General features: G+C 31.5%; 2 protein-coding genes across 2 annotated transcripts; one reads left to right on the forward strand and one right to left on the reverse strand.

Annotated features, from left to right (window-relative positions):
• Positions 1 to 3,885: 3,885 nt before the first annotated feature.
• LOC114166208 (cytochrome P450 714C2-like) lies at positions 3,886 to 7,458 on the forward strand. The gene is made up of 5 exons (XM_028050899.1): positions 3,886 to 4,324; positions 4,980 to 5,206; positions 5,531 to 5,772; positions 5,924 to 6,299; positions 6,852 to 7,458. The coding sequence occupies exons 1-5, from the start codon at positions 4,030 to 4,032 to the stop codon at positions 7,275 to 7,277; spliced, it is 1,566 nt and encodes a 521-aa protein (XP_027906700.1). The 5' UTR covers positions 3,886 to 4,029; the 3' UTR covers positions 7,278 to 7,458.
• Positions 7,459 to 8,223: 765 nt separating this feature from the next.
• On the reverse strand, positions 8,224 to 9,722 carry LOC114167526 (salicylic acid-binding protein 2-like). Its single transcript, XM_028052627.1, has 3 exons — positions 9,213 to 9,722; positions 8,705 to 8,833; positions 8,224 to 8,591 (listed from the first exon to the last, which is right to left on the reverse strand). The coding sequence occupies exons 1-3, from the start codon at positions 9,636 to 9,638 to the stop codon at positions 8,301 to 8,303; spliced, it is 846 nt and encodes a 281-aa protein (XP_027908428.1). The 5' UTR covers positions 9,639 to 9,722; the 3' UTR covers positions 8,224 to 8,300.
• Between the last annotated feature and the right edge of the window lie 1,909 nt (positions 9,723 to 11,631).

Here is an 11,631-nt window from a genome sequence, read left to right on the forward strand (position 1 = left end):
TCTTTAGAAACCACTTTTTTAGAGTTCTCTGACTTCTCTTGGATTCTTCTTCTTTGCTTGTCTGTTTGAATAACAAAGACCTACTATGGTGCTCCTTTTGACGAACTCTTCCTTCTTGTCCGATCAGTTTCTCTAACCGTGCAAGTTGAACTTTTGCTTATTTTTCAGTGGGTTTTATTTGTACTGGCTTGCATGTGACTCTCCTTTAATTGCATGAGGTTTTAACCCTCCTTATGAGTGTGTGCTATTTAGTGATCATAACGATATGTCTTGATTGTTCAAGTATTGTTCTTAGGTATAGATAGAACATCCTATGGAGTTATATGTATTTTGGTGTTCTTGAAGTTGTTTGAGGTCGTGAGAGCGTCTTTGTTAGGTGAGGGAAGCTAGCTTAAATATCGTGTTTTATTAGTAGTTGTGATTTTTAGTACTTTGTTTGTATTGATGGATTTGATGTGGTGTGAGTATGACTAGATGTATTATGTTTGGCTAGATTTATAATTATATGCTGAATTGTGTATGTGACTCTAAATGAGCTAAATAAATTCTCTCTGTAAGGCTTCAATTTGAGTAATCTGACATTTGCTGAGCCAAAAATCATGAAATTTGTCATCATAAAGATGTTTTGAACTAAGGATTGACTCAAGAATGCCATATTTCACAAATCAAGCTCAAGGAGGAGTTTCTATGATTTGTCATGACATTAAGTGGCACTGATGGGCGTTAGGTGCCAATTTTGGAGTCCCAAAATAGAAGCCACTACATGTGTAGCACCGGGCACCGTCCTATCATCGTTGGGTGCCACTTTTTGGTGTTACCCAGTTTTTAGTATTGCGTCCTCTTGTTAACTGTCAGATCAAGCTAAAAATTTGACAGCTAATCCTAGACACGTGATTCTTCACTTTGACTAGTGTGATCTTTGTTTTGAAGCTCGTGGTTAGATAAATGTTTTTCATCGTTTTGACACACTTGTAATTGATTGAGATGGAATTACTGATATGTGAATATGAAAATGAGATTAAGAATTTATATGATAAGGTATGTTGATGTATGATTATGGGTATGAGGATTATGATCCGACCCTAAGATAGGTAAAAGGTCGATTTTTAGGGAAGGTTATAAGCCCAAGCTTGAAGAACTTGACAAAACCAAAGTCCGAACAAGGAAAGGGTGATGGGCTGACCTTGAGGAAGGTTATGGGCCGACTCCAACAAATAAGAAGCCGAACAAGGAAATGGTAGATCGACCTTAAGGAAGGATATGGGCCAACCTCAAGCCTGATCACAGACTCTATACCCTCAAGGAGACCATGCAAATCGTTTCCTTGTAACATTAACTTTTTGCCCACGAACCACTTTTTCAATTATAACAAGAATCTACCCACTCCCGAAATCCAAGGGAAAGAGAACATTGTAAACTTTTATTTTGTTTGTTTATAAATACGAAGGTTCATCCCAAAGAAGAGGGAGGGAACAATTTTGGTCTTAGTACTCCCAATTTTAGCTAGGTTAAGAAAGTTCTTCTTATTTTGTCTTCGACAAGAAACACATATTTTTCGTCGGAACAAGTAGTATTATTATTATTCTACTATTATTAATATTATATATATATATATATATATATATATATATATATATATATATATATATTATATTACTTTTTATTAGAAATAAATACGTTTAACTTCATACTTTAATGATTCTATAGACTAAACCATGGTTTAAATTTTTATATCTATATTCTTTTAACAAATTTTAATATAAACTTAGTTTTAACAAATTTTAATATAAACTTAGTTTTGTATTTTTTTTTGAGATTTATATAATGCACATCATATATACATTTTATTTTAACAATAACGTGTGTATACACATTTCAGTGTAATGAAATAAATAACTCAAAAATTTAATTATAAATTTTAATCATACAATAATATTATTTTGCTACACATAACTAATAATATATTACTATTTTTATTAATATTATTTTACATTAATAACAATAAAAATAATAATATTAATATGTATACATTATTCTATTATTTATTATTATTATTATTTGTATTATTGCTTTTATTTATTATAATATATTACTTGATCATAAAAAAAATAAAATAATATTATTAATTTTGAATTACTTAGTTATAAAAATAATTAGAAATAAATTTTTTGCATTATTAATTTTTTAAAAATATTAAATTTATAATTATACATAATTATAACACTTAAATATAATTATATAAATAAATTATTTATTTAAATATAACAATAATTACATTAATACTTTTAATATAAATTAATAAAAAGAGGAAAAAAAAACCCGTGCATGCACGGCACGGGTCTGAGGCTAGTTTGTTATAAAATTTGTGAAATGACAATAAAATGGTTTTTGTTGGGAACTATATAAAGATGGTTTTGTTTGGATTTCTAAATATTATTTCTAATTATGACAACATCATAGTTAATCATAGGAGTAAAAATATAAGAATTTTTATTGTAAGGATAAAATATAGTTTATTAAAAATAGAGATGTTACATTGAAGGTTGAGTCGAGTTGATCTGTTTCGAAGGTGGAGTTGGATCGATCTGAACTGAAGGTCAAGTCGTATTGGTACATACCATAGGTTGGGTCGGCCAGGGCCAAAGGTTGAGCCAGATTGGCTCGGGGCAGAAGGTCGAATCGGATCGGCCCGGTCCGAAGGTCAAGCAAGGTCAGTTTTGGTCGAAGATAAGCCGAGTTGATTCGTGCCAAAGCTCAAGTCTAGACGATCCAAGTTCAATCTTCAAGAGTCAATTCAAACTGAAATTTGAAATGACTATTCTTGGACTGAATGTCGAGCTAACTCAACTTGGACTCAAAAATAAAATTAAACCGGTCTTAAAACATATATTAAATTGCTTTATTCAAACAAAACATTTGAAATCTATTTTAATCACTTCATTCAAACAAACTATTTAAAAAATAAAGAGAATTTAATTACAAATAATTCATATATTTTTTGAATTTTTTCTTTCAAAGATTAAGATTTGTACTTTTTTATCAATAACATTTTGAAAAATCTTATTTATTTTGTATTTTTTTTATTAAAGTGTATAATTTTAATAACTTTATTTTATTCAATTAAATCAGTGAAGAAAAGTTCTATAAGTATATTTCTTAAGAAAAATGTAATACCCAAATTTTATAATTCTTACTTATTAAGTAGAAGTATGTTGAAAATACAAATTACTTTCTTTCAGGTTAAAATAAGAAAAGAAACAAGAATTGTAGAGTTGCTTTTGGATGGATTAGAGAAAAAACTCTAGTGAGTAACTTGTTTGTAATAAATATACATTATGTATTGTGTTGGTGTCATTGTTGTTGTATTGCGGGTTAAGTGGGCCGAACCTAAGTGAACCAACCTCTCATAGGCCCGCGCTAGCTGCAGGTTAAGCTGAACAAGCTTAAACAGACTAACGGATTAAAATACTTAGTCCGCTCCACACTTTTTCTTGCGAGCGTACGAGCTGGCCCACCTTTCCTAAACATTTGTGAGATGACAGAAAGACATAAAGATGGTTTCTTTCATATTAAAACAAGAGAAGAAACATTAACTATAGAGTTGCTTTTAGATGAATTAGAAAAAAAACTCTAAGTAACTTGCTTGTAAAAAATAGAGTTGCTTTTGGATGGATTAGAAAAAAAACTCTAAGTAACTTGCTTGTAAAAAATATACATTATGTATTGTGTTGGTGTCATTGTCATTATACTGCGGGATTAAGTGGGCCGGACCTAAACGAACCAACCTCTCATTAGCCCGTGCTAGTTGCGGGTTAAGCTGAACAAGCTTAAATAGACTAACGACTAACGGATTAAAATACTTAGTCCGTCTCATACTTTTTCTTGCGATCCTGCGAGCTGGCCCACCTCTCCTAAAAATTTGTGAAATGACAGGAAAAGGATAGGAGGCACATAAATATGGTTTTGTTCTATTGTGATAATGTGAAGTAAGAAAAAGTAAAGGAGGAGGGAGAAAGAAAGTGCACTGTGATGGAGATGAACACAGTGAAGATTTTGTTAGGAGCAGTTTTGGTGTTGTTGATTCATGTCTTCAATGTTTTGGTGTTGAGGCCAAGATCAATGAGAGCAAAGCTTCAGAAGCAGGGGATTAAAGGGCCTTCTCCTCACTTCTACTTTGGCAACATCCCAGAAATGAAGAATATTTTGCTTCAAGTTCATTCAACACCAGCCACTGAAGATAAAGAGAAAGATGAAGACTTTTCTGTCTCTCACAAGTGGCCTTTCACTCTCTTCCCTCATGTTCAAAAGTGGATCAACCAATATGGTGAGTTAGTCACTTTGGCCAGCCTCATAAACATGTTGTTTTCTTCCTTTTTTGTTTGGTTTGGAGCAATGAATCGACAACAGTCACTGTTCTTTGCATTGAATGGTTTTTTCTTGTGAGATTTTGATCATAAAAGTTGAATAATGGTTCTGAGTGAAAAATAAAGGTACATGCTTGCATGCTTGACATTTTGGGCTCTTTTATATTTTCTGAGTTTATTGATCAATTTGTATAGGCTGAGGCTTAACATTGAGTTGAGTTTGAGTCTATTGTGAATTCTATCTGTTCTTGATCTGATAAAATTCATGGAAATGGTCTGTCACTGTAGCAGAAACCTTTTCAGCTTCCATACAAATAAATGCATTTCACTGCACATATGCCAAAATCTGTAATACTTTCTCTTGTTCCAAAGGCCCTTTTGGCTAAAGGGCCGAAAGAATCATGTTTTCACAATCCTCACGTAAAAAGTCAAGATCTTTATCCCAGTTGCAATTTTGCTTACAATTGGTTTAATGGTGTGTTCAAAAGACAAGTTGTCAAATTCTTTCAGGGTTGGCATAATACTAAATAAAAGGGTTGGTTTCCTAGAATTTGCAGATTGATATGATTCTATTGCCATAATTTTTATGTTCAAATTTTGATTTCATACATGCAGGTCCCATATACTTGTTTTCTTCTGGGTCTATTCAGTGGCTAATGGTGTCAGATATAGAGATGGTGAAGGAAGTGGTCATGCACACCTCTTTGAATCTAGGGAAGCCTACTTATCTGTCCAAAGACATGGGGCCACTCTTGGGAAAAGGCATAATGACATCAAATGGGTCAATTTGGGTTCATCAGAGGAAGATAATTGCCCCAGAACTATTCCTTGTTAAAGTGAAGGTAAGTGTATCCTACCCAGAACTATACCTTTTAATCAATTTCGGTCCTTAGCTGTCTAAAATTGTATTGCAGGATCGAAAATGATTAAAAGGTATCTATAAGAACTAAACAAGTAGTTTCTTGGTGTAGGGACTAAAACATAAAGATTGTGTAGTTATATATGGATCAAATGAGTAGTTAAAGCTTAACTCATTGAGTATGTTGAAGCATTTTGACTCAGAAAACTGATCTGAAAGAAATATATAAGAGAGCTAAAAAATGTCAGCTATAGTGTAATACAATATACCAATCTCATGATTTCTTTTGCTGTGAATCATATTGAAGGCAATGATTAATCTGATAGTGGACTCAACAAATACAACACTAAGGTCTTGGGAGGGTAGACTTCAAGGTGAGGGAGCAGTATCAGAGATTAAAATTGATGAAGATCTTCGAAGTTTGTCAGCTGACATAATTGCCAGAGCTTGTTTTGGGAGCAATTACATTGAAGGAAGAGAAATATTCTCAAAGCTCAGAGATCTTCAAACTATCTTGTCCAAGCGTCATTCTGGAATTCCAGGCTTTCGGTATGCATGTCAACTAAAAGGACTATTTTATGCTCATCAATCATAATAATGTTCAATGTTTTGCACATTTGTATGTTATGTTCTTGTTCTTGTTCTTGTTAGTGATGCTGCTGCTAATGTGAAAAGTGGTGTGCCATAATCTCTGTTTCAGATACTTGCCAAACAAAAGCAACAGAGAAATGTGGAGATTGGAGAAAGAGATAGACTCAAAGATAGCAAAGCTCATAAAGCAACGTTTGGAGGAAACTCATGAGCAGGATCTCTTACAAATGATTCTTGAGGGTGCAAAGAACTGCGAGGGTGGTGGTGATGGCCTCGTATCAGATTCCATCTCACGTGACAGGTTTGTGATAGATAACTGCAAAAATATATTCTTCGCTGGACATGAGACTACTGCCATCACAGCATCATGGTGCTTAATGCTGTTAGCTGTGCATCAAGATTGGCAAGACCGTGTTCGAGCTGAAGTGCTTGAAGTTTGTGGAGAAAATGCTCCTGATGCAGACATGCTCAAAAGTTTGAAAACTGTATGTTTTCACTAAACACAGTGAATTGATACATTACATTCATCTTCCCTTGGTTTAGTTTTTCTTGATCTTTGAAAAATTTTACTTCAGAGACTTAGTTTTCATGCATCATAGGTAGTATTACATGCAGAAAAGCTAAGAGCATGTTTTTGATTTCATGCAGATAAACTAAGCTTTCTTAAAAGCATTTCATAAAAAGTTCCTTTTTCATGGAAAGTTAACTTGTTTTCATGAATAAAATTTGTAGCTTACTATAATTTTCTACCAACTTCCTTTCCTTTCATCTTGATACACACTTTTGTTCCTAGGTAAGAGCTGATTCTGTGTTATGTCTAAACGAAACTATCTTACTTCAAAACACTTTTCTTCAAACTTATCTAAATAAAACTTGATTTTGATCACATCAATTGCTGAAGCATTCTGATTTATGTTTATCAATACAACATTTGTCTGTCTCAAAATTCAGTATAACTGTAGAAAAAACATCTGCAAGTTTCATGAGCATTCTTTCTCATGAACTTGAAGCCTTCCATAACAATGTTATTCATGCAGTTAACCATGGTGATTCAAGAGACTCTGAGGCTGTATCCACCAGCAGTATTCGTTGTTAGAACAGCTCTTGAAGATGTAAGTCTAAAAGGGTTACTAATTCCAAAAGGAATGAACATTCAGATTCCACTCTCGGTGCTGCAGCATGACCCTCTTCTCTGGGGTGCTGATGCTCACAAGTTCAATCCTGAAAGATTTGAAAATGGGGTGCTTGGAGCATGCAAGGTTCCACAAGCTTATATTCCATTTGGAATAGGGGCACGTGTGTGTGTTGGACAGCACTTAGCCATGGTAGAACTGAAGGTGATTTTGTCTCTGATTCTGATGAAGTTTCACTTCTCTCTCTCACCAAGTTACTGCCATTCACCAGCCTTTCGTTTGGTCGTGGAACCTGGCCATGGAGTTGTTCTTCAGATGACAAGAATTTGAGCAACTGTGTAACATTTCTCTTTGTTCTTTGAGGTCCTCTTTTGCTTTTTGTGCTCAGAAAATGGGGTGGATATGAACACAATAATACATCACTTTTCGTAGCAGATGAGTGATGAAAACATGCAGGAAATGTTGGTTGTTTTTTTTATTCCAAATAAGAGAACAATCATTAGTTTTCTAACCTGTTTTTATAAACTTAGAAAGTAACTATAAAAAATATAGATGATGAAATTATATAGGTTAACTTTTTCCATAAACTCTTCTAAGACAGAAACAGAAAATATACCAGTTTTAGTAAGTTTTAGTAGGGTTGGGTTCGTTGGACAGCCTGCCTGGGTTAAAAAAGATAAAAAAGATGAATCGGATTGAAGATTTCAATCTATCAATTCATTTTGGTTCGAACATCAATTTGATAGGTCAAAATACGGATCAATCCAACTTTGTCTTTTGGCCTAATTTTTTATGGATTCTTATAACAATTTTTTTCTTTGATAAAGTTTATTTTTCAACACACACTAACCTTTTCTCTTCTCTTTTTAAGTTACATCAAACATTTCTTTCATCCATTAAAGTGTTGTCACGTGTATATCGTCAACAGTTCATCAACAAAATTTTGTTAAAAATAATTTTCCTTTTTTTATAGTAAAAAATAAAAATAATAAATAATTAAAAATACTTTTTTCTATAATATTATATTTTGTAGATATAAATACATAATAGTATTGTAATTTAAATTAATAATACTTATAAATTAAATTCTAATTATTAGTTATAATAGAATAATTTAATATGTAAATATAATAAGTTAATGATAAGTTAAATCATTAACCCCTAAGATTTTACACTAAATCAAGAATCATAAGTTAATCTATGGAGGTTTTTTGACATTAAGAATAACAATGACTAAAGGGTATCATTGGTACTTATTTTCATGATAATGGTACCATAATCTTGTCTTTATTTTTTTAATTTTTTTCAAACATTTCTTTATTTTATGATGCACACTACATTACCATAATGAAGTTAAAATTTGTAAGCAATGTTTAACAGTTCCAAAGCAAGATCTTTTGGTTTGGAAAACATGGCCATATGGTCTGAATTCTTAATCTTTTTGACATCAGCATATGGACCAGTCTTCTGAATTATCCATCTTTGAAAGTCCTCTGTTACCAAATTATCTTTTTCAGCAATGATGAAGACTTTAGAAACCCTTCCATTCCTCTTCTTGCTTACTGCACTTTGTTTTGCCAATAGTTTTGCATCATTCATAAATGGAGGTAAAGGTCTCACCACAGATACACCAAGTGTTAAATCCTGCATAATATATAAAAGAGATAAGGTTTATTACAATCAAATCATGCACATGTAACTCTACAAATCAAAATAACTAACCATTCATTAACTTAACTTTTCATGAACATGTTTACCTCAGTTGTTGATAATTGGTATAATCTAGACCTCAGAAATTCAACTCCAATTGGTGAGAGGAATGGAGCATTGTTTTCATCCAATATGAAGTATTGCTCCTCCAAAACATGACCCAATCTTCTATTTACCTACATCAGTAACACATAGATTCCCCAAATTGTATGATTCCTTAATAAACACAAATGAAAATATAAAATCTTGACTAATAATTCTCTATGGATCAAAAGGAGTTGAATCCACAATCTCTCGCATCCTCCTTTCCAAAACCTGAAGTTAAATCTACAATCTCTTCACATTCTTCTTTCCAAACCCTTCAAACCAATTTTATATCTTTCAAATGTTAGTCAGTCAGAGAGTTAAATTCACGATTTCTCTCACTTTTTTTTTTTTTTAATTTTTACTACTATGTCAACCAAGAGTTCAGATTCTTCATTGGTTTTTTTGGTGCAGTCCTCTGCTGAGCATTAAAAATACACCGATAGTGTGACAAGTGAGAAGAATTAATACCTCTTGAAGCAAAGCAGGGTAGGTGAGGTTTTGAGAGACAACATAGGCAGTGATGAAAACTGCAACAGAGATTCTCTGAGGGTATTTTTCCATGGCAATGGACACTGATAGCCCTCCAAGACTGTGACCTACAAGAATAACCTTTTCCTGAGGAGGAAGAGAGGCCAAGAATGTGATGAGAGGCTTATGATATTCTGAAACTGAATCAACTTCTTCAATCTTCTCTGTATTCACACCACATGCAGCCATGTCTAGAGTTGTCACATTGTGACCCTCTGATTTGAGTTGATGAGCCACCTTATACCAACACCATGCACCATGAAGAGCTCCATGCACCAGCACAAAGTGCTTACCATCAACACAAACACAGAAAAAGGGAAGAATGATGACAAAGATCATCAAAAGGTATTTCTCCCTTTTCAACATCTTCAAAACCTGTTTTTCCTTTGTTTCCTTTGTTTCTTAGTTCTTGCTGTAGAAACTGATTCTTATGATCTTTTCATCTATTTTATGTATCTATAGGTCCATCTGTTCTTGTTTTTTCCAAGGATTGTTATTTTTTAAGTAACTTTTTTCTCAATTTTATAAAGACTTAAACATATTTTTCTCATACAAAAGTCTAGACTTTTCTTTTGACTGGTACTAAAGTTTTTTATTGACTTTTTGAAACAAAAAAAATATTGTAGTTAATCTCATATTCTATGTTTACTGGTACGCCACATTATTTATAGAAAGATGTGGTGAAATTGTAGTTTTTGTAATGTTTCTAATTTTTGTTTTGTAATTTTTAGTCTTCTTTATTTTGAAAATCTATAATTATGATTTGATCTTCAATTTTTCTAATAATGTTCTTTTCTTTTCGCATTTTAAGCACTTAAAATTATTCTTTTTGTATATTAAATCTAGGATTCAATCCCAATAAACGAAATATTATATAAAAAAATTTAAAAATAAACTAAAATTTCAGTTTTCTAAAATATTGGGATTAAAATTGCGAAAAAAGAAAACCAAAATTACAGGTAAAATTTGAAACGGAGCCAAAATTTGAGTCAAGATTCTCTATTGATTTTTTTGGTACTATTCTTTGTTGAACATTAAAAATACAAAAATACACTATAGTAATATTTTAAATGTCTTTTTAATATATTTTAGAACATTGAAATTAGTAGTAATCAGTGTATTATGAAAGTGTAGTAAAGAAACAATACAAAAAAAATCAACAAAGAATCTAAATTCACCAAAATTTACACTGTAACAAAACAATATTTGTGGAAAAAGATGTGAAAAATGTCTCAGAAAACATTTAATAGATGCAAAAAGTTTTCAAAGACGAAATATAGAATGATTTTTTCTTTGGAAGGATAAATAAAATTTGAATCAAAAGAAAATTCAAACATATTTTAAAAATAGAAAATGTATTTTAAGTCTTTCAGTAAGACTACCTCATTATGAAAGGGATATGTTCAATAAGAAAATAGTGTATATTGTCCTTTATATGAATCAATTATGTACTAATGATTTTTTTTTTTCGTGTAATAATTTAATACGTTTATTTTATATTCATATAACTAATTTATTTTCAGAAGGTGATGTAACATGCAAACTACCATTTGAACGAGGTAATGTGATAAATAATTTTATTTATTGGTTGCTGCTAAAGTGTTTACATCCTTCATGTCAACACTAATTTTTGTGTTTGTTTATGCCAAAGTTATTCATAACTTTAATCAACACGTAAACCCCTTTTATACTAAAATGTTACAAAATGTTTATATTTTACCCACCTTTTAACACTCTCTCTTCGTCATCATAAACAAAATAGAACATATCAATTCACTCTTACTAACATAGATAAACAAAGAACAACATCCAAAAAACAGAAATTAAACAATTCAATTAGTCTCTACAAAACTAAATTGTTTCACAACAACATTCAATACCACATACTCTTATTATAATCATTTCAATGCAATTATAATTTTAAAACAATAATACTTAAAAATCTTTACTAGCTTCCTTTACCTTAAAAATAGTTCGTACGAAGCTAAAACTTTATTGGTCAATAAATTAAACTACTTTAAAGACTTATTATAAAATATCTAAACAAGACAAAACTTAATATAAAATAAATTGAGTTGAAAGAATCAATATTCTTAAGTGTCTCTACTCAGATTAATGACTAAAATACTCTGAAAATCAAATAAAAAAGATTTAATAAAATAAATGGAAAAAGTCCAATCGGTTCAAAATACTCTTCTTCACCACTTTTACTATATGGTGTGGTTGATTTTTCTTTTTAAATGGATGAAGATTGAAGGTGTATTTGGATGAAAATGGAAGAAGAAAATATGAACGTGCATTGAGGGCGAATGATAGAAAAGATAAGTTTAGGGTGGAGAGTTCTTTCCCTTTCTGTTTT

The sequence above is a fragment of the Vigna unguiculata genome, chromosome 10 (assembly GCF_004118075.2).
Source record: "Vigna unguiculata cultivar IT97K-499-35 chromosome 10, ASM411807v1, whole genome shotgun sequence".
NCBI lineage: Eukaryota > Viridiplantae > Streptophyta > Magnoliopsida > Fabales > Fabaceae > Vigna > Vigna unguiculata.